A 21,441-nucleotide genomic window follows, 5' to 3' on the forward strand; every position below is an offset into this window, starting at 1 on the left:
AATCGAACGAAAGACGGGCGCCCTAGGAAGGGCGCTGCGCCCGCCCCGTGTTTCCGGCCGCGGAGCCCGTCGGCTTCTTGGCCTCGTAGCCCTTGCCGACGCCGCCCTTGGCGTGGTCCCGGTAGTCCTTGATGAGGTTGCCGAGCGTCGTCGGCGGCAGGGGCGACTTGGCGGCGAGGAAGCCCGCGTCCTTGGGCTTGAGGGGCTCCGCGGGCTTCTTCGCGAGGTGCTCCGACGCGGCCGCCGGCGCGGCCAGGTCCGACGGCTGGGCCTCGAGGCCCGGCGTCGCCTCCCAGGCGGACACCTTCGCGTCGTCGGCGTCGTCGGCGAGGAACCAGCGCAGGCTCCCCGGCCGCTTGCCGCCGATGGGCAGGTGCAGTTCGCGCGCGGACCACTCGACGAGGTCGATCTGGAGGCTCAGCGCGTCGGCGGCGCCCGCGGGCGACGCGACGCGGCCGACGAAGAAGTCGCGGTCCAGGCCGTCGGCGCGCACCCAGACCTGGGCCGGCGCCGCGCCGCCGGCGACGAGCGCCGCGTAGCGGTCCGCCTGGGCGTCGAGCGGCTTCCGCCCCGCGGGCACGTACTCGGACCGGTCGGCCTCCGGGTCCTCGACGGCGAAGCCCGACCCCGTGGGCACGTGCACGGCGACGACGGGCGCCTCGGCGACGGACGGCGGCGCGCCCGTGCGCCACTCGCGCAGGCCGTCGTCGAGGTAGACGTCGAAGACGTCCGCGAGTTCCGCGCGCAGCTCGTCGGCGTTGTCGTAGTTGCGGTCCCGCTTCGCGATCATGCGCAGCGCGATCATGTCGCTGATGTCGCTGAGCTCCTCCTCCGCAAAGGCCGCGCCGTCGTCGTCGGCGCAGCGATCGTAGTCGTGGTGCAGCACGATGCCGTCGGCGTCGGCGTCGTCGTCGTACTCGACGGCGAAGCCCGTCGCGTACTTCGGGGCGATGTGCGCGCGGCGCGTGACGGTCTGCGGGACGAGCAGGGCCAGGGAGGCCGGTAGCGCCAGCAATGCGACGCGGAAGCCGCCCATGCTGGAAAACTCGCCCTTCACCACACTTCAACTACAACCACTCATGTTGACGCACACAGCCGCGCCGCCGTCCTCTCGAGCTCCCGACGATGCGCCACGACGCTCGCTTACTTCAGACGACGAGAAGATTAGCGCCGAGGCTGATTCGCGGAGCGCGTCGGACCCGCCGCCGCGGCGAGCGCCCGCAAGCCTGAGCTCGAACTTGAAAACAAGGAGTTCACTCACAGCTTTAGCTTTCTTGCGCGGGCGTGCCCTGAAAGGCGCGCCCTAGGCGTCCTCCTTGACGATGCCCGAGCTCTCCTCGAGGGCCGCGGTGGCGACCTCCGTGACCTTGACGGCGATGAACGCGCCGACGCTGAGGAAGCCCGCGTAGAAGTACCACGGAAACGGCGCGCCGCCGCCGTCGTCCGGCGCCGCGGTGACGAGGCTCGCGACCTCGCCCGAGTAGACGTAGAGGAACGTGCCCGGCGCGAAGCCCAGCAGCGTCGCGGCGAGGTAGGGCCCGAACTCCACCGCCGTGAGGCCGTAGAAGTAGTTGGACAGCGCGAAGGGGAAGATGGGGCTGAGCCGCAGGAGGAGGATGATTTTGAAGCCCTCGGCGGCGACGGCGCGGTCGATGGCCTGGAACTGCTCCGACTCCGCCGCGATGCCCTCGACCCACTTGCGGAGCAGCGACCGGCCGATGAGAAACGACGCGCCCGCGGCGATCGTCGCCGAGAAGAGCACGACGGCCGTGCCCTCGACGGCGCCGAAGAGGTAGCCCGCGGAGGCCGTGAGGGGCACGGCGGGCAGCGCGAGCACCTCCGCGAGGACGTAGACGACGGAGAAGTAGAGCGGGCCGAGCGGGCCGAGCTTCTCGACCTCGTCCGCGACGCCGTTGATGATCTCCTTCGGGTCCACGGACGGCAGGGACGCGAAGACCGTGTTCAGGGTGACGTCGGCGCCCTGGGACGCCGTCTCCGCGAGGAGGAAGAGCACCGCGAGCCCCGCGAACGCGTACGCGAGCGCTCCGGGCGTGAACGTCGTCCGCTCGAGCTCCTCGCGCGCGGCCAGGTCCTCGCAGGTCTCGCCGTCGCGCCGCAGGGCTCCCAGCGGCGCGGCTCGTCGTCGGCCCGCGAACGCGTGCGCCGGGCGCGCGGCGAGGGGGGCGGTGGAGCGAGCGAGTTGCCGTCGCGGCGCCTGGAAGGCGCTCGCCGCCGCCGCCGCGAGCGCGAGCGCGGCGACGCGCATGGTGTGCGTCGAGATGCGGAGAGCTATGCGAGGTCCGCTGACCGGCGCCGGGCGCCTTCGCACGAGGCTGCGCGCTGGCTTCTGTCAGATCGACGTGCTCTCGGCTGCCGTGGCTGTCGAAGGAGTGCGCCGCGATCCTCGAGATGTTTGCAAGGCCGTGGCCGTCCTCTCGTGCGCACCTTGCGCCGTCGACGACTTCCTCGCGCGCCTCGGGACCGGACGAGCACACCTCCGAGACGCAAGGCCACGACCCTGCCATAGTCTTCTTATCCCCCGCTCCATCGTCAGAACAGGTCCGGGTCCTCGAGGAGGTCCGCCGCGGCGCGCGTGAGCGGCGGCGCGACCGCGTCCTCGTCGCCGAGGTCCATGGCCGGCAGGTTCCGCTCGCGGTCGTCGTGGTTCTCGAAGGCGAAGGCGACGGCGAGGGCCTCGACGAGGAGGTGGTTCAGCGTCGCGAGGGCGCCGTCGTCCAGCAGCCCCGCGTCCCGGCGGTCCGCGTTCCTTTGCGTCGCGTCGAGCAGCACAAGGCAGTCGTTCGAGCCGAAGGGCGGCTTCGCCGGCGGGCCCGACGCCACGTAGCGCAGCGGGTCCGGCTGCGACGCCGCGGCCCGCCGGAGCACGTGGAGCACGAAGGCGAGGAGCGCCGTGAGCTCCTCGGCGACGGCGGACCCGGGCTCGCCGCGCGCCTCGCCGCGCTCGCCGAGCGCGACGACGAGCGCGCGCGGCAGCTCGCTCTCGCGGAAGCCGGCGCCGAAGGCGTCGCCCGCGACGGCCGCCAGCGCCACGCGCGCCAGCCGCAGCAGCTTGGACGCCTCGGGGCCGTGGCGCGCCGCGACGACGAGCGCGCCGAGGCCCGCGCGCTCGCGGTCCTCCGCGTCGTGCGCGCGGCCCAGAGCGTCGGCGACGGCCGCCGCGCGGTTCGCCGCGGCCTCGAAGGCCCCGGGCGCGCCGCCCGCGAGCGCCGCGCCCAAGGCCGCCACGAGGCTCGCCGCCTCGGCGCCGCAGAGCGTCTCCAACCGCCCGTCGACGGCGAACGGCCGCGCGCTCGGCTTCGGCGGCGCGCCCAGGTCCCGCTCCGCGGCGCTCTCGCGCTCGCCCCGCGCCCGTAAAGCATCATCATCCAGCAGCTCACCCCGCAGGTACCAGGCCGCGGCGCCCTGGACGTCGCCCGCGGCGGAGACGGCGTCGCCGCGCGAGTCGCAGACGCGGCGCGCGTCCGCGGCCTGGCCCTCGGCCGCCGCGAGCCGCGCGAGCTCCCAGGCCCCGGCGTCGTCGGCCGGGTCCGCCCGGGCCAGCAGGGCCCGGTAGCCCGCGCGGTCGTCGCCGAGCAGGAGCAGCCGCGCGCCGAGGCGCCAGTCCGACGCCGTCGCGCGCCCGGCGACCGCGCCGAGCAGGCCCGCCCCGACGTCCGGCAGGGGCGCCTGGCCCGGCGGCGGGCCCGGGAAGAGGTCGCCGCGGCGCTTCGCGAGCACGGCGATCGCCGCGCAGCACGCGAGCGCCGCGGGCGACTCGCCCGCGAGCGCGTGGACGACCTTGATCGCCGACGCCGCGTCCCCGTCCTTGAAGACGGCGTTGAAGAGCTGGCGCCGCGCCTCGGAGAAGTCCTCGGCCGCCGCGCGGGACGACGCCTCGACGACGACGTCCGCGATGCGGGCGCCGTAGGGCGCGTTGCTCGCGGGCGCGTCGACGAAGAAGAGGAGACGCGCGAGCAGCCGGTCCTCCCAGCCCAGACCTGTGCCGAAACCAAATCTTCAACCCGACTTCAATGTGAGCGTATTCGAATGTTTGGACACAAGCTCTTCGGCTGGGCTTCGAGAACTCGACGAGAGCGATCGATCCGTCCAAAAATCAGCCGAATCGACTTCGATTTGACCGAGATAGAGAGTTCTGAAGTTTGGTGGGGACCCCCCAAACCAGTGGTTGGTTTCGGCACAGGCCCAAGCCGCCGAGCGCCGCGGCCGCCGCGTCCACGTCCCCGTCCAGCAGCGCGAAGAGCGCCCGCGCCGGCGGCACGGCGCTCAGCAGCGGCGCGTTGCCCGCCTCGGCCGCGCGCCGCGCGCGCGCCGCGTCGCGCTTCCAGGGGCCGAGCCGCGCCGCGTACGTCTCGAGCGCGTCGTCGTCGGCCGCGTCCGGCGGGTCCGGGAAGGTCTCCAGCAGGCGGCCCAGGGGCGCCCAGAGCTGGCTCAGGGACCGCGACGCCATCGTCGAGTGCGTCTTGAGCACGGCCCACGCGTCCGCGCACCGGCCCCGGCACGCCAAACGGTACGCGAGCTGCCAGAACGGCGTCGCGGCCTCGGCGCCCGCGTCGCCGTCGGCCGTCCAGGCCTCGGGCGCCGTCTCGAGGCGCGCCAGCAGCGGCAGCAGCGCGTCGAACTCCGCCTCCTCGACGGCCCAGTCGACGCACCGCCGCCGGAGCCACCCGGCGAGCCGCGACCCGCGGCGCCGCGCGACGTCGAAGAACCCGATCTCGCAGAGCTCCCAGATGGCCGCGATGGCCTCGAGCGCCTCGACGACGCCGTCGGGCTCCTCGCCGCCCTCGGCCAAAGCGTCCCGCGCGTCCAAAGTCTCCTCCAGGGCCCGCCGGCCGGCGCAGGAGGCCTCGTTGAGGTCGCCCTCTCGCTCGAGTATCGAAACGATTGACGCGATGAGCGCCGCGTCCTCGCTCGTGAGCGGGGCGTCGTCGCACTCCATCGCTGAGGCCGACGCCGCGAGGGCCGTCGACGAGCTCAGAGTCGCCATCGCGGCGAGATTTGAGCCCGACTCAACCAAGCCAAGCACGATGGCTTGTGGCAAGACCTCTGCGCGCGCGTGCTAGCTCGGCACACAGCACAGCATGAGCCAAGACTCGTCCCAAGAGCTCGAGGAAGACCGTGTCACCTGGCAGAGCCGCCACGTGGAGGAGGTGCCCACATTCGCGCTGCAAGACGAGAGCCAGGAGGAGGAGCTCCTACCGACTCAAAAGCAACCCACCACCGCGCCGCCGCGGCGCCGCGGTGCGCGCGCCGCCGCGCCGTCGCAAGCGCCAGCGCCGAGCGCAGCGGCACCGGCGCCACCGGCGGCGAAGACCGAGACGCCGCGCGACGCGGTCGCGGCGACGCCGCGGCCCGGCGGGCGGACGCCCGGCGGCGCGGCGACGAGCAAGTTCCCCGCGCGGCCGCGGAGCCTCTTCGGGAGCGGCGGCGGCGCGGCGCCCGCGGCGTCGGCGTCCAAGGCCGTCTTCGACCTGCGCGCGCGCCGCGTCTCGCGCGCCGGCGGCGCGCGCCGCGTTCGTACGGAACCTTCTTTTAGGCCTTCGCGGTGGGCGCCGAGCTCCGGGCGCCGGGCCCTGTCGCCGGCGCCGACGTCGGGCGCCGTGCTCCAGAAGCGGCGCGAGGCGACGCTGTCGAAGCAGCGGCCGCCGACGTCCGCGCGGCGCGTCGCGGCCGGCGGCGGAAGCGGAAGCGGCGCGCGGTCCGACGCGCGGCGGTCGCCGCTGTCGCCGCCCGGCGCCCCCTCGGCCTGGGTGTCCTTCCGCCCGTCGTTCCTCGGCGCCGCGGCGTCGCCCCCGGCCTCGTCCGGCTCCGGCCCGCCGAAGAAGAAGGCGAAGAAGGCCGCGCCGCGGAAGTCGAAATCCACGGAACCGTCGCTCCTCGAGGACCTGCAGGCCGTGCGGCGGTCGCGCGAGGGCGCGGCGCACCGCCTGCGGAGCGGCGAGTACGCCTTCGGCGCCAACAGCTACGGCGACCCGCGCACGGCGGCGGCCGCGCACGTCGACGTCACCGTCGTCCGCGACGTCGCCGCCGACGGCGCGGGCCTCGTCGCGTCGCTCGCCTACGCGCACCGCGCGCGCGTCGCCGACGCGGCGGGCGCGCCGCCGGGCCTCGACGCGTCCCTGCCCCGCGCGTGCTTCGTCTGGATCCTGCTCCACGCGTCGACGCGGCGCGCGCTCGACGTCGCGCCGGGCGCCGCGCTCCGCGTCTACGACCCCTTCGTCGCGCCGTCGTCGACCGTGCCCCTCGTGCCCGACCCGGCCAACGTCGCGGCCGTCACGATCCTCGACGCCCAGCTCTGCGAGCGCGAGCCCACGGGCGACCTCGGCGACGCGCCGCCCGCGCCCGACGGCGCGCCCGACGCGCTCGACGCCGGGCCCCCGCTCCGCGTCGCCCTCCGCTAAAGACGCGCGAGGGGCGTTACCGGACGGGCCCCGCCGCGAGGCGCGGCAGGCGCCGCCGCACCCAGGACGGCAGGCTCCCGCGGTACGCCAGCGCCATCACAAACAGGAACGCCGCGTTGTGGACGACGGCGTAGCAGCCCAGGACCCAGAAGCCCGGCAGGACCGCGCCCGTCTCCTCCATGCAGCCCGCGAAGCGCGTGAGCCGCTCGACGGCGGCGCAGAGCCGCTCCGCGTTCAAATCGATGATCCAGGCCGAGATGACCGTGATGTTCTGCGCGAAGTTGGCCAGCACGACCCAGAGCACCTGGGCAGGACAAGAGTGCGAAATTCCCAACTTCAAAGGCTCCTCTCTCGGCCGGTTTCCACTCGTTTCGGCTGATTTTTGGACGAGCGATCATCTCTCGGAACGGTCTCGAAGCGTGGATGCTTTTTCCAGAACGGGAGCGCGCGGAACACTCACGTTGAAGCGACGTTGAATCACCCTTGTCCTGCCCTGCAGAGCACGTCCGCGGACGCGAGCGCGTGGAGGTGCAGCGTCGCGGAGAAGAGGCGGCGTCGGACGACGGGCGGCAGCGGCGCGAAGAAGACCAGAGCGAGCGCGAGGTCCGCGGCGACGTCGAGCAGCACGCAGACCGTCAAAGTCCACGCCGTCCAGAGCCGCTTCGAGCGGAGGCCCCGCGTCGCGCCGTCGATCTTCCTCGCGACGTCGACGACGCCGACGCGGCTCCGCGTGCGGTCCATGAACTTGGACGCGAGGCCGCGCGTCGTGAACCGGAGCGCGGGCCGCGTCAGCGCGAGCCAGACGAGCGCGACGTTCGCGACGATCAAAGCGCGGCCGGCGGCGAGCGCGGCGCGCTGCGCCCGGGTCGACGCGGTACACGTGTTCGAGATCGACGCGGTCCCGTCGAACGCGAGGGCCCGCGGCGTCTCGAAGGCCGACGCCATGCGCCGCGCGTCGTCGCCGTCAAAATCGTTGCCGAGGAGCGGCGCCTCGCCGGGCGGCTTCGCCGGCGCCTCGGCGGCGTGCGCGCGCGCGAGCGCCGCGGCGAGCGCGTAGCTCCCGAGGTTCGCGACCTCGAAGCCGAGCACGCCGAACCCGAAGACGACCTCGACCTCGACGTCGAGCCCCGTCGCCGGGTTTGGCGCGTCGATGTAGAGCGCGACGCAGAGCAGGATCGCCGCGAATGTGAGCATGTGCTGCGCGCGGACGGTCTGCACGAGGGCGCCGCAGAGCGCGCCGCGCGCCGCCGCGTCCAGGGGGCGGAACCAGACGTAGAGGTAGGCCAGCAGCTGCGCGTAGGGCAGCCCGCCCGTGCAGGCGCCCGTGACGAGGGCCGTCGCGCGCGCGCCGGCGTTCCAGAAGTTGCGCAGCGTCGACCACGTGCTGAGCTGGAAGATGTCCGCCGTCAGGGCCTCGTAGTCGCCGACGGCCACGGCGAGGCGCACCCAGGTGCCCGTCGAGCCCTGGCCCCAGCAGCAGAGGCCGCCGACGGCCGCGACGGCGACGAGGAAGGCCGCCGTCTCGCGCCGCGACCGCGACGCGGCGAGGGACGTCGGCGGGGCGTTCAGGACCGCAAGTCCTTCGGCGAGATCCGCGGCGTCGAGGGCGCGGGCGTCGGCGACGCCGAGCGAGCCCGCGGACGACGTGCGGATCATCGGCGACGGAGCTCTAGGGCTCGAGCATCGGCGCGTCCCGGGGCGACGTCGCGACGCGGGAGCTCGCGAAGCGCGTCGAGGTCCTCGCGAGCCGGACCTGGGTCGAGCCGCGGCAGCTCCACCCGGCAGCCCTACCTTCGAATACACATCGCGCCGCCCAAGAGTGGCTCCGAATTAAGCTTTGTTTGCATATCCACTTCAACTTGCACTGTTGCTGCCGCGCTTCGCAACCCGAGCGGCGCAGCGGCGGGCAGCCCCGGCATCGCGGCGCAGCGGCGGGCAGCCCCGGCATCGCGTCCGGACGCGCCGCGACCCTCGCGCGTCGGTGCCATGGCGTCCATGTTCGGCGTGTCGGAGATGAACGCGCTGCAGGACCTCTGCCGCGACGACGAGGACACGGCCCTGCGGCCGGCCCAGAGCGCCGTCGTGCAGCGCATCGGCCCCAACGCCGTCGCGGACGACGGCGGCGAGGACAAGGAGAACGCGCCGGCGCCGCGGGACCCCAAGGCCATCTGGGCCGACGACGAGATCCCGCCCGAGGAGGCGCTCAATTTCGTCGACGCCGCGGACGACAAGCGGAAGCGCGCGGCGTTCGAGATGCTCTACAAGCAGGACGTGACGACCGAGGACGCGCGTCCCCGCGGCGCCCGTCGTCCTTCCATTTCGGCGAAACCGGCGCCGGTCCGCAGGTCTACCTGGGAACGGAGAAGAACCCGAGCTCCGCGCACAGCAACGCGATCGTCTACAAGATCAAGTTCCCGGGCCACGCGCACTCGGAGCTCGACGTCGACGTCACGAAGACGACCCTCAGCGCGTCGTCCGACCGCCTCAAGCTCGCCCTCTACCTGCCCCAGCCCGTCCACGCGGACCGCGGCTCCGCGAAGTGGGACGACAAGAAGAAGGTCCTCACCATCGAGCTCCCCGTCGACGTGGACGAGTGGTAATCGGACTCCGGGGGGGTTTTGTTATGCTGGTGGCTGGGGGGCGAGGTCGGTGCGGGGGCAGCGCGTGCGCTTGTTCAATATCACTGCATCTTGAAGTCGCACTTTTTTGTTGGCGCTGGCCTCGAGTAGGGGGGGTCAATGAACCCCGGCGCTCTCCGGCTCCGCTCCGCCTCCGCTGGCGCCTGGTTTTGGGAGGCGTCGCTGGAGCGACTTCCGGGATTTTGGGGGACGCGAAAATTAGGGGAGCTGCGTGGGGCGTCGCCCCACGGCGAATGCGCCGATTTACGGCTCCCCCAAAACTCGCCCCGGCCGGAATGGGTCACAGTGCCCTGCACTTGACGGACCAGGGAGAGCGTTTTGTGAGAGCTGGGCTGCCCCGTGTCGCCGCCCGTCGGCCCGGCTGTGCGCCTGCGGGCGTTTGGATTCGGTTCCCCGCGCCTTGCGCCGGCCCGAGTGGCCGCAGCAACCGCAGCGCTGCTCGTCGGCGCCTAAAGCTCGCTCTGCAAGAGAGAGACTTTGCTGGGTCCTGATCCAAACCAGGTCACCAGCGTGCTGCTATTCGCCGCGTCGACGTCTCGACAGCTTCGCGCGGTCTCAGAAGGTCCACGGAGGAAGGGCAAGGGCGCCAAGGACTACTACACGTGGCTCGAGGCGAAGTACTCCAAGGCCTTCTACGTGAGCGAGTCCCGCGCCTCCGGCGGGCGCCAGGACCTCGAGTTCGAGGCGACGGTCGCCGTCTACGTGAACCGCCCCCACTACGCCAAGTTCCTGGATGTCATCCTCCCGGACCCGCAGCACAGGACCATCCTCGAAACGTCCGCGCATCCCCGACGCGCGTTCCGCGGAAAAAAAACGAGCTCTTTTAGTACCATAACTTCGCTCAATCCGGACGGATCAGGACGAACCGAAAGTCGTTTTCGAGTTCCTACGCGGGCTCCTCGGGATGGGCGCAGCCTCGGAGCTCTGCTCGACGACGGCAAAATCCCGGGTTTTCAGTGTCGCCCCCTACCTCGAGCTCCCGCCGGGCCGGGGTTGGTAGCAAAGCTGTTTGTAAGTGTTACAAACACTATCCCGACCTCACGAAACACCTGTAGACACTTCCGTCAGCGCGACGGAACAGTTGCTGGTTCGACTTCGGTCTTTTTTTTTGCATATTTGGTGGTAATTTTCGCCTTTTTTTGGCCGTTGAAACACTTGCCAACACTTGCCTCTCCCCCCTAAACACTTACATTTTGTGCTCCAAAACACTTCACTGGAACTTTGCTACCAACCACGCGCCGGGCTAAAAACTAAAAAAAGCAACTGGACTGATTCCTCGAAAAAGCAACTCAAACAATCAGGCTGCGAGCAGCCCTTTTGCAGCGTCGATGGACGAAATTCTCGTCTTCTCCAGCCCGTAGCTCGACGCAGATGCAGAGTTGCGCAACGATCCCCGCGGCTGCGAGGACCGGAACCCTGTTGCGGACACATTCCCCGCGGGATGTCACTCCCGAGGATTGCGCCGCATCGCGCGCGGGGCGTCCCAAGGGGTCGGAAGAGGGTTTTCGGCGTCCCCCGCACCCTTTTCGACCGTGTTCGAGCGCACGGAGCGTCGGGAATCGTTCGTCTATGTACCGCGGGCGTCCCATTTGATCCGCTCGGCCATCGACGTCGAAAACATCGACCGCCAACGCGCGCATAGAAACGTGGCGCGGCAGCCCAACCGGCCCCCACGTCCAGAAACGCGGTCTGGGCCGACACCACCGCCCGAGCCCCGTCCCCAGTATGTGTCCGGTGGGATCGAGTACATCTCCTACTGCGGAGGGCCACCCCACGGTGCCGATCTCGGCCGTTTCGTCGTCCCCATGGAGGCCCGGAACGCCGACTTCACGGCGTCGGCCGCTGCAGTAGGTGATGTGCTGAATCCGCCTCAATGGCCCAAAGAACCCGTCCCACGCAATCACCTACTGCAGAGAGACACCTTCACCACTGCGGACTCGGCCACGCTCGGAGCGCGTCCATCGCGTGTAATTGCTTCAATAATCGCAACGATGCAGCTCCTGAGCGGTTGCTTTTGTTATTTTCTAGCCCGGCGGGGCTGGCTCCTATTGGCTGCGCCGCGCAGCTCGACGCCTGCGCGCGCTCGCGCCTCGCAGCCGACAAGCACGACGCCTGCGACGCGCGCTCGACATGATGCGCTGCGTCGTCGTCGCGTCGCTGCTGCTGCAATCGGCGCTCGGCTTCCGCGCGGGCGCGCCCGGTGCGACGCTCAGCACACCACCTGCCTCCGTTGCGCGGCGGGCCAGCGACGGCTTCTCGTTGGACGAGATGAACAATCCGGCGGAGCTCGCGAAGCAGCTCAGGGCGGAGATGGAGGAGGCCAAGGCCAAGGGCGACACGGACCGCGTCATCACGCTGATGGGCACGCTCCTGTCGATCGAGGGCGGCTACGAGTTCGAAGGCGGCGCCGGCGGCTCGTCCAAGGAGGGGCGCTGCGCGGACTAGGACGCGTAACCGATCGACGCGCGGCACCGGGCGCCGCGGCGGGCGCGCGAGGCTGCGCCGGGTTGCCGCGGCGCGATCGCGAGCTCGTCGGCGCGGCCCGAGCGACTCGTCGCTCGACGCGGAGTGGGCTCTGCTTTTTAGGCGGGGCGGAAGGAGGGCGGGGAGGCGGGCGGGCGGGGGAGGGCGGGGGAGGGCGGCGGGGCCCGCTGGGGCCGGGGCGGTTCTAGGCGTCGACCTCCTCGCCGAAGGTGCCCGTGAGCGACTCGGTCTCGCCGACCTCGTCGTCGTGGGTCACGTAGACGGAGCCCGTGGAGCCGCCCTCGTGGGCCTCGGTCCAGGCCTTGAGCTGGCCGTTCTCGTCGATGTACGCGTTGTAGTCGGGCGACTCGATGTTGCAGTAGAGGAGGTCGAAGCGCATGCCGAAGTGGTAGTCCTTGGCCTCGCAGGCCTGGTAGTACAGGTTGGCGAAGCCGATGGTCGTCGGCGCGCCCGTCGGCGACGGCGTGCTCTCCTCGACGTCCTCCTCGACGACGCGGACGACGGTCACCTCGACCTCGATGTTGGTGAAGAAGTTCGTCGTGTTCGTGCAGTCGGCGTCGGCGCCCTCGAGCTGCTGGAGGTAGTCGCAGCCGAGGCCGCCGTTGCTGTTGGCCTCGTTGAGGCTCGCGGCCGCGGCCGCCGCGACCGTCGACGTGTTGTCGAAGGTCTCGCCCTCCTCGGACGCCGTGACCGTGTTCATGGACACGGTCGACGACCCGTTGAGGAAGCTGCCCATGATCGTCGCGTTGACGCCCATGAACTCGTCCCACTCGCCCTCGGTCATGATGAGGTCCGCGTAGGACCGGTTCACGCCCTCGTCGTCGACGTAGTAGTTCGACGCGCCGAGGCGCCGGCGGCCCTCGGCCTCGACGAAGGCGCGCTGGCGGCCGTTGGACCACAAAAGCTGCCGCCGGACCTCGAGGTCGTCGCCGCACTTGAAGTTGACGCAGCTGTTCGCGCCGTCCTCGATGGAATAGGCCCACATGATGGTCACCTCGTTGAACTTGACGTAGAGGTCGTTGCCCGAGCCGTCCGTGCCCACGGGCGTCGACGCGAAGGCGTAGTTGAAGACGTTGCGCGCCGCGCCCGCCATCTCGCCGACGTCCGAGATGAGGCCGCCGTAGTCCGTCGACCCCTCCCACTCCTGGATGAACTCCGTGTTGCGGTACTCGCGCATGGGGCCCTGGTCCATGGTCGTCGTCGTCACGAGGTAGTCCGTGTAGGCGTCCGTGTAGGCGCTCACGTTGGCCACGGCCTCCTCGGCGTACGAGTACGAGTACGAGTACGACGCGACGTCGAGGTACGAGTAGAGGTACGAGTAGGAGTAGGAGTAGGAGTAGGAGTAGGAGTAGGAGTAGGAATACTCGTAGGAGTAGTCCTCCTCGACCTCGTCGTAGACGGTGATGATCTCGGCGGTCACCGTGATGTCCGAGAAGATGTCGATTTCCGAGCAGTCGTTCGCGTCGTCGCCGTCGGCGGCGTCGCAGTAGGACGCCGCGAGCGCGCCCGACGCGATGGCCGCGTTGAGCTCGTCGACCGTCGCCGTCTCGATGTCGCTGAGCTCGTCGTCCGTGGGCATGGGCACGCCGGACTCGAGCTCCATGGCCGTCACGAGCACCGCCTGCGAGTCGTCGTTGAGGAGGTCGCCGCCCTGGTACTCGTCGGGGCCGGCCATGGCCTCGTCCCACTCGTCCTCCGAGAGGATGAGCTCGTCCCAGGACCGCTCGACGCCCTCGTCGTCGACGTAGGTCGACGCGAGGAGCCGGCCGTGCGCCCGCGACTTCTCCGCCGCGCGCTCGGCGACGTTGTTCATGCGCACGGTCCGGAGGCGGCGGTCGCAGCCCCCGAGGTAGGCCGGGCACGAGTTCTGCGACGCCGAGTACATCCAGGCGTCGTCCATCTCGCGGCGCTTGAGGTAGCGCGGCGAGCCGTCCAGGTACGTCGACATCTGCACCGAACTCAGGCCGTTGTCGAAGAACGTCTGCGCCGTCGCGCCCATCTCGTCCTCGTCGTCCGTGAAGGGCGTGAAGCCCGTCGACGCGCCGCCCGTGTTCTTGTAGGTGTAGCCCAGGTAGGCCTGGATCAGCGACGTCCAGTAGGCGATGAACGACGCCGCGCGGTAGCCGCCCATCGCCGACATGCGCGCGCCGACGGACACGACGAGGAACTGGGACGCGCCCGGGATGTCGACGACGAACTCGAGGTCGTAGGAGTAGGAGTAGGAGTAGGAGTAGGAGTCGAAGGAGTAGGAGTAGGAGTAGGAGCTCGCGGCCGCGAGCTCGCGGCGGTAGGACACGTCGAGCAGCGCGCGGCGCTCGAGCTCGTCGACCGTCGCCTGCTCCCGGAGGGCGCTGCGGCGCCAGATGTCGGCGCCGATCTCGCCGAGGTACTCCTTGATGGACTTGGCGTGGTCCCGCAGGTCCGTCGCCAGCGTGCCGTCGACGACGGCGCGGCCCGCGCGCGACACGAAGCTCTGGAGCACCGCCGCGCCCTTGGCCTCGTCGACGTAGCCCGGGTGCTCGACGACGACGGCGACGTCGATGGTCGCGCCGTCGGCCGTCGCCGTGGCCACGGGGTCCGTCGTGCACGCCTCCCAGTCCTCCCACCACTTGGGGCACACGGCCTCGCCGTCGGACGCGGCCTTGGCCAGCGCCTTCCGCAGGGGCACGCGCGCGAACCAGTCGTTGTTGAACGTCGCCGTGTCGAAGCCCGCCTCGGCGACGAGCTTCGTGCCCAGCGTGAGCGTCGACGCCGTGACGCCCCGCTTCTCCGCCGCGCGCGACCGCGCGGGCTTGTTGCCGTAGGCGACGCTGTACGGCTCGAGGTCGCGCGTCATCGCGGCCACGGCGTCGGCGTCGACGCCCCACTTGGCCATCAACCTAGAGGCGCGGTCGTGTCAGTGCGGGTTCTCTCAGCGCCCCGCCCCTCTCTCGCGCGGCGGCGGCGGCGGCGGCGCGCGGCGGCGCGGGCTGCCCGGCGGGCTGCCTCCGCGTTTTATGGGGGACGCGGGCTGCGCACGCTTCGTCCGTCGCGGCGGCGGCGGGCGCGAGCCACGCCGCGGCGCCCAGCGCCAAGCTCACCGACCGCATGGTGTTGGCCAACACGCTAGGTGGTGCTTTTTTGGAGGCGATGCCGAGCTTGGCGGCCGTGTAAAATTTCGACACACCCCAGATTTTGTTTGGGCGTGCCGATTTGGCTTGGGCGCAAGTCGATAGTGAAGAGAGCTCGCATGGGCTCGTGCGGATTGTCGAGCCTCGTGAGTTGCTCATCGCCGCCCCCCCGCGGCCCCGCGCCGCCGCACCCGGCCTACGCGCGCTTCTACCCGCCCCAGCCGCCCCAGGGCGGCTGAGGCCCGCGCGCGTCGGCGCGCGCCGCGCGGCGAGGTCCGTCCGAGCCGCGCACCGCGCCGCGCCGCGCCGCGCCGGCGACTCACTCCGAACCCCTCCCCGAGTCGCCGGCGCCTCCTCCGCCCTGCCTCCGCCCCGCGCGCGTCCCACGCGCGCGCGGCGGACCGGACGCTCGCGAGACGACTTAAGCGAGCGGACGTCGTCGCTGGCCAAGTTGAATTCAATCTTGATTCATTGCTGTGCTCTTGTGGTAATCCGAGCGCATTTGATAGGGCGGCGCGGCGACAGCCGAAGAACGCGGCTCCCGGCCGGGGCGCGCGACCCCCAAAGGCCCACACGAGCAAACCATGGAGGTCATCTACGTGGCGATCTCGCGGGGCGTGAACGTGCTCGCCGAGTACACGGACCCGCGCCACAGCGGCAACTACGAGACGGTGACGCGCCTCCTCCTGCGGCGCATCGGCGAGGGCGCGTCGAAGCTCGCGCAGCTGCGCTACGACAGCCACATCTTCCACTACTCCATCGTCGAGGGCGTGACCTTCCTCTGCATGACCGACGAGTCCGCGCGGAGCCGGCTGCCGTTCGCGTTCCTCGACGACGTCGCGGACACGTTCCGCAGCGCCTACGGCGTCGACGAGCCGCTGCGCGCCATCGCCTTCCAGATGAACGAGGCCTTCTCGCCCGTGCTCAAGCAGAAGTGCGAGTTCTACGCGACGAACGGCGACGCCGACGTCATCTCCAGCGTGAAGTCTCGCATCGACGCGACGCGCGACGTCATGGTCGAGAACATCGACCGCATCCTCGAGCGCGGCGAGAAGATCGAGCTCCTCGTCGACAAGACGGAGAACATGCAGCACCAGGCCTTCAAGTTCGAGCGCAGCGCGACGACGCTCAAGCGCGCGATGTGCTGCAAGCGGTGCAAGCTCTACGCCTTCCTCGCCTTCCTCGCCGTCGTCCTCGCCTACTTCGGCGCGGCGATGGCCTGCGGGCCCACGCTCGCAAAGTGCGCGGGGAAGAAGAAGTAATGTGTAAACTGGAGAATGTCACGACGGTCGGGGGACCAAGCGCTCGCGCACGCCGCGCTCGCGCTCCCGCGCCCGGCGCGCGGCCCCATCCGCACGCCGACGCTCCACGGAAAGCATCGCGCCGCGACAGCAGCGCGCTGCGCGCCGCCGCCGCTCGAGGTCGCGTGCTTGCGCGGCGGCGGCCACGCAGTGCACCGATCAAAACTCAGATTCTGATAGCCTGGATTTAAAAGTCAACATTTTTGTTGAACTTCAGCACTTTTGTTGAAGTTAAATCTTGCGATTTCGCGACCCGAACCAGCGACCGCGCGCAAAAAGCCATCGCAAACGTGCAATTAACGCGCGAATATCATCAAACTTGCTTTGATACGACCATAACCCAATTTTGGCCGTGATTTCAGCCCGCGGACCGCCGCGACACCGCGCCCGCGCGCGCGGTCGACGTACAGCCTCTATGGACGACTAATGACTCTGGCTCCGCCGGCCGGAATTCGATGATTGATCTTTATTAATTAATTTCCTATGGGTGCACCTAGATGTACGTTGATCGGGGCACTGCGGCCACGGCGTGCAGCGAGTTAGCCCAGGCGAGACGGATCCCAGAACTTGAGGTTCTGATCAGCGCTGAGAATGGCTGTGCTCAAAATGCGCAGCCTCCTTGCAGCTCTCGCAATCACCTCATCCACCGCGCGGATCGGCTCCATCGGCCCGCGGGCGGTGCTGGGCGGGCGGTCGATGCGGTCGCTCGCCGTCGTCGAGCCGTCGTCGACGACGGACGGCCGCGAGGTGGCAGAGCTGCGCACCAACAACCGGTGGACGACGGCGCTGCGGGGCGGGGCCCGGGGCGCCGCGGCCAAGCCGCCCGCCGCGCTGCGGTGGGCGTACGCCGCGTGCGGCGCCGCGACGACCGTCGCGTGGACGACGGTCGTCCGCACGACGATCCGGTCGAACCAGCCGCTCGGCATGATGGTGCCGACGTTCCAGCACGGCCTCTTCGCGCGCATCGGCGCCATGTCGGCGGCGCCGATCATCGTCACGTCCGTCGCCGCGCTCGCGAGCGCGGCCCGCGACACGAACTGGGACCGCCTCAAGACCCGGGCGAGCCGCCGGCTCAATCTGGCCATGGCGACGGCGTGCCTCGGCAACGCGCTCTGGGTCGGCTTCGCGCCCGTGCTCACGGCCATCCCGGGCACGGGCACGTCGCACCAGGCCTACGCCGGCCTCACGCGCGCGGCCCTCGTCGGCGCCTACGGCGCCGCGTCCGCGCTCTCCGCGGCGGTCTGGGCGAAGACGTGCCCGGAGACGAACCCGCTCCTCTGGCCCGGCCGCGTCGCCGACGGCTGCGCCAAGAGCCTCTACAGCCTCATGCCCGCGAACGTGGACGACTCGGTCAACGTCAAGTACGCCCTCCTCACCGCGTCGTTCCTCGTCTTCACGGGCCTCGGGCTCGGCTCGTTCCCGCTCTCCGTCATCCCGAGCTGGACCGCGCGCCGCCTCCGCGGCGCCTTCCCCTGCTGGACCCTCCTCGCCGCCGCCAACTGCCTCACCCTCAAGGAGGCCGCCGAAGACGGCAGCCTCCTGAAGGACGAGACGTGCAAGACGCTCGCGGGCGGCGTCGCGGGCTTCGGCGGCGTCTACCTCGCCTCCAAGGCCGGCGCGGTCTTCCTCGACCCCTCCTTCCCCAAGTCCTACCACGCCGTCGTCATGAGCCCCGCCTGGGCCACCGCTGCCATCGTCCTCGTCGCCTTCACCCTCAAGCCCGACACCGCGGCCGCGTAGGCCGCACCCCCGCGTCGCCCGTGCCGCCCGCCGCGCCCGAGCTCGAGGCGCGAAGCCGCTCCCGTACTCCAGCCAAGATCAGCTCCGTAAAGTATCCGAAACAAGAATTTCCAGGACCGGTCCAGCTCCGCCGGCGAGTCGCGCGGGCGGGCCCGGGTGCGGCGGCCCGGCCGGACGGGCCGGCGGGCGCCGTCGTGCCCGCCAGCTCAGGCTCGCGGGCCGCCGGCATTGTCGCGCGCGGCGGCGACGTCCGGCGCGCCGACGACCGCGGCGGCGTCCGGCGCCGTCGTGCCCGCCAGCTCGCGGGCATTGTCGCGCGCGGCGGCGACGTCCGGCGCGCCGACGACCGCGCCTGCGTCCGGCGCCGGCGCGCGCGTTCGCGGAGCCCCGGTTTGTGGGGTAAGTGCAGTTGCCGACGCCGTCTATATTCTATTTTGCAGTGTGTCGCGGTGCGTGCGTCCGAGCAGCAACCTAAAACTTTTAATGAGTGGTTTAAAGCGAGCGTAGCGAGCAACCTCAATCAAACGAGTGGCCAATAGCTCGCGAAGCGAGCTTGCCGGCCGAAGGCCGGCTTGTAAAAATAAGTTTGCAGCTCACCACGTCATACGTCCGCACGAAACCGATTGTGAATTTATATATCCGCGTAGCGAATTCACCAAAATAGGTGGCTGAGGTGTCTCGAAGCCCACGTTAGAGCGCCAAACCTCAAGACGTCGCGCGTTCCTGAGGCGAGGTAAAGTTTACCTTTATGAGGAATGCGGCCAAGTGAAGTCTAGGAAGTGTCCCCATAAAAATGATTCAGTCCTGATGGGCAGCGGCCTGAGTTCCCCGTCGGGGTCCGAGCCCGTCGCGACGGACTCGCTGTCGCCGCACCTCAGCCCCGTGGCGCCGGTCAAGGCCACCCTCGCCGGGAGCCCGAGCCCGCCGAGGCCGCCGCCGGCGAAGCCGCAGCTCGAGGGCCCGACGGAGGCCGAGCTCTTCGCCTCCGGCTTCACGGAGGACGTGATCGACTGCTGCTTCCTCAGCGCCGACGACGTGCGGGCGCGCCTCGAGGTGCAGCGCACGAAGCGCGTGTCCATCGGCGGCGACCGCACCGTCGACTACGGCGCCGTGTGCATGCGGGGCCTCTACCCCAGCGACCTCGACAAGGTGCGCCCCCCTTCCGCCCGTCCCCCCGTCGACCCCGAATCCCCCGCGCAGCCCTGCCAGGACGCCTTCTGCGTCAAAGAGGCCACCGGCGCGCACTGGTTCATGATCTTCGACGGACACGGCTCCGCGGGGCACCACTGCGCGGACTTCGCCAAGGAGGCCCTGGAGAGCGTCGCCGCCGAGGTCCTCGAGCGCGACCCGGACATCACCGTCGAGGAGCTGCTCGTGCAGACGAACGAGGCGGGCGCCGGCGTCGGACGTCTCCTTTTCGCGCGCGACGCGCGACCGCTCGTTCGCGCTGGTGCGGCTTCAGCGCGTGCGCGAGGCCTCGCGGCACGTCGCGGAGCGCGAGCGCCGGCGGCGCCCCCGCGCGGACCGGCGGATCGCCGCGCGCCGGCTCGGCGGGGGGCGCGGGGACGAGTCCGCGAGGAGGGTCTGGGGCGTCCACAATGAGGCGAAAATCCATCTCCTCCCGCTCTTAGGTCACGAACGCGCTCATGCACGAGGCCGTGGACACGTCCGAGTCGGGGACGACGGCCGTGAGCCTCCTCGTGCTCGGCTCGACGCTCTACTGCAGCAACGTCGGCGACTCGCGCTGCATCTTAGGCCGCCGCGACGCGCGCACGGGCCGCGTCGCGCCCGCGCCGCTGAGCGTGGACCAGACCTGCTACCGCGTCGACGAGCGGCAGCGCGTGCAGCGCATGGGCGGCCGCGTCCTGTCCATCGGCCAGATCGAGGGCCGCGTGCCGCTCGACAAGGTCTGGAAGTGCGACCTCGGCGCGGAGCTCGACGAGGAGGGCGACCCGCCGCGCATCTGGCTCGCCGACGCCTTCCGGCCGGGCTGCTCCTTCTCGCGGTCCCTCGGGGACAAGGTCGCCGAGGACATCGGCTGCATCGCGACGCCCGAGGCGCGCCTCCGGCGTCGAACGCGCGCGCGCCTTTTGTCTTCCGGCGACCGCCCCTCGTAGGTCACGTCCCACGACCTCGGCGACGCGGACCACTTCGCCGTCGTCGCGTCCGACGGCGTCTGGGAGCTGCTCACGGACCAGAACGTGCTCGACATGTGCGCGGCCGCGGGCGACCCGTCGAGGGCCGCGCACGCGATCGCCGCCGCGGCCTACAAGGAGTGGTACGAGCAGGAGGGCCGCGTCGACGACATCTCCCTCGTCGTCCTCTTCTTCGGCGTCGACGGCGTGTCGCTCCACGACCTCCACGGCGGCGGCGCGGCGCGCGACGCGAAATCCGCGCGGTCGCAGCGCGACTACGCGCCCAGGGCATCTCTCGTGCCCATGCTCCTGCCCCTCGAGGAGGACCCCCTCGCCGAGGACCTCGTCACGGGCCGCGACTCCCTCGACGACGACCTCCAGTAGGGCCCCGCCGCCGGGCGCGACCGTCCTCGCTATCTCGAGCTCTCGCTGTCTCTCTCTCTCCCGCACAACAACTACCCGAGGACGCCCCCGCGACCGGCATCGCCAAATTTCGTAACATGCACATAGGAAACTCACGCCACGAGCAGCTTCTGGACCTGGGCCATGGGCTCCGTGCCGAGGAGCTTCTTCCGGAGCCGCGTCGCGCGGCGCGCCATCGAGACCACGACGTCGAGGCCGCCGCAGGCCTTGGCGTGCATGCGCAGCGTCTTCTCCGCGCGGTCCAGCGCGCGCGCGTCGAAGGCGACGCAGCGCGCGGCGACCTCGGCCGCGGCCGCGCGCGCGAGGCGCCGCGCGCCGCCGTCGCCTACCAAGCAAAATCTCGTTGTTTTCCCACCCCAAATCTCTCGAAAATCGTCACGGCCACAGGACGCTGGCCGTCGCCGCCGTCGTCGTCGCTGTCGTACGTCGACTCGCTGTCGCCGGACGCGTCGTCGTCGTCGTCGACGTCCGCGCCGATCTGGCCGACGAGCGTCGGGCGCACGGCCGCCGCCGCGTGGACGTCCGGCCCCTTGAAGAGCGCGCGCGGCGACGCCGGCGACGCCTTGGGCGCCTTCGGCGTGGCCGGCGGCGTCGCGACGTAGGCCGCGCGGCGGCCCGACTTCGCCGCCGCGCGCTCCGCGCGCCGCTCCAGGACCTCGAAGACCGCGTCCAGCTTGAGGTCCAGCGTCACGTCCGGCGTCGGGTCCATGAAGTCCGCGCAGCGGCACAAGGCTTCCAAAAATTCGAGGTACGACAGCGCCTTGTAGTCCTTGCGCTGCAAACGATCGAAGACCGTGAGCTGGCACCAGCTGAAGGCGAGGCGGCTCTCGAGGTTCGTCACGCCGCGGAAGTAGCCCGCCGCGGCGCCGGGCGTCGCCGCGTCCTTCAGGTCCTCGGCGTCGCCGAAGGACCGCGCGAGCACGGACGCGCGCGGGATCTCCGTCGTCGAGACGCGCCGCCGCGCGGACGCGCCCGCGTCCTTGGTCCAGTTCCGGCAGGTCTCGTCGACGAACATCTCCCAGCGCGGAAAGTCGATCTCCCTGGCGCGCGGCGCTCTGGCGGACTCGAAGGACGCCCGGAGCAGCGGCTCCTTCGCCTTGAGCTTCAGATCCACGGCCTCCGTGTAGAGGCGGGCGTCGCGCCACAAAAAGTTCTGGTTCAGCATGTCGTAAGGCAGCTCGCGCGCCGCC

General features: G+C 70.6%; 6 protein-coding genes across 6 annotated transcripts; 4 read left to right on the forward strand and 2 right to left on the reverse strand.

Annotated features, from left to right (window-relative positions):
* Nucleotides 1-1,447: 1,447 nt before the first annotated feature.
* Nucleotides 1,448-1,897, reverse strand: AURANDRAFT_15332 (hypothetical protein; the record flags this gene model as incomplete). The annotated part of the gene is made up of 1 exon (XM_009038905.1): nt 1,448-1,897. A coding segment is annotated over one exon (450 nt), but the record flags the coding sequence as incomplete, so codon positions are not given.
* Nucleotides 1,898-8,432: 6,535 nt separating this feature from the next.
* On the forward strand, nt 8,433-9,019 carry AURANDRAFT_26390 (hypothetical protein; the record flags this gene model as incomplete). The annotated part of the gene is made up of 2 exons (XM_009038637.1): nt 8,433-8,690; nt 8,765-9,019. The coding sequence occupies 2 exons, from the start codon at nt 8,433-8,435 to the stop codon at nt 9,017-9,019; spliced, it is 513 nt and encodes a 170-aa protein (XP_009036885.1).
* A 2,707-nt stretch (nt 9,020-11,726) lies between these two features.
* AURANDRAFT_64098 (hypothetical protein) lies at nt 11,727-14,631 on the reverse strand (the record flags this gene model as incomplete). Its single annotated transcript, XM_009038904.1, has 2 exons — nt 11,727-14,421; nt 14,561-14,631. 2 exons carry the CDS (start codon nt 14,629-14,631, stop codon nt 11,727-11,729), a joined length of 2,766 nt encoding a protein of 921 aa, XP_009037152.1.
* A 605-nt stretch (nt 14,632-15,236) lies between these two features.
* Nucleotides 15,237-15,914, forward strand: AURANDRAFT_26106 (hypothetical protein; the record flags this gene model as incomplete). The annotated part of the gene is made up of 1 exon (XM_009038638.1): nt 15,237-15,914. The coding sequence occupies one exon, from the start codon at nt 15,237-15,239 to the stop codon at nt 15,912-15,914; it is 678 nt and encodes a 225-aa protein (XP_009036886.1).
* Nucleotides 15,915-16,544: 630 nt separating this feature from the next.
* AURANDRAFT_64100 (hypothetical protein) lies at nt 16,545-17,693 on the forward strand (the record flags this gene model as incomplete). The annotated part of the gene is made up of 1 exon (XM_009038639.1): nt 16,545-17,693. One exon carries the CDS (start codon nt 16,545-16,547, stop codon nt 17,691-17,693), a length of 1,149 nt encoding a protein of 382 aa, XP_009036887.1.
* Nucleotides 17,694-19,348: 1,655 nt separating this feature from the next.
* AURANDRAFT_6367 (hypothetical protein) lies at nt 19,349-19,771 on the forward strand (the record flags this gene model as incomplete). Its single annotated transcript, XM_009038617.1, has 2 exons — nt 19,349-19,555; nt 19,628-19,771. Coding segments are annotated over 2 exons (351 nt in total), but the record flags the coding sequence as incomplete, so codon positions are not given.
* Between the last annotated feature and the right edge of the window lie 1,670 nt (nt 19,772-21,441).

This window comes from Aureococcus anophagefferens (genome assembly GCF_000186865.1).
Source record: "Aureococcus anophagefferens unplaced genomic scaffold AURANscaffold_9, whole genome shotgun sequence".
Lineage (NCBI taxonomy): Eukaryota > Pelagophyceae > Pelagomonadales > Pelagomonadaceae > Aureococcus > Aureococcus anophagefferens.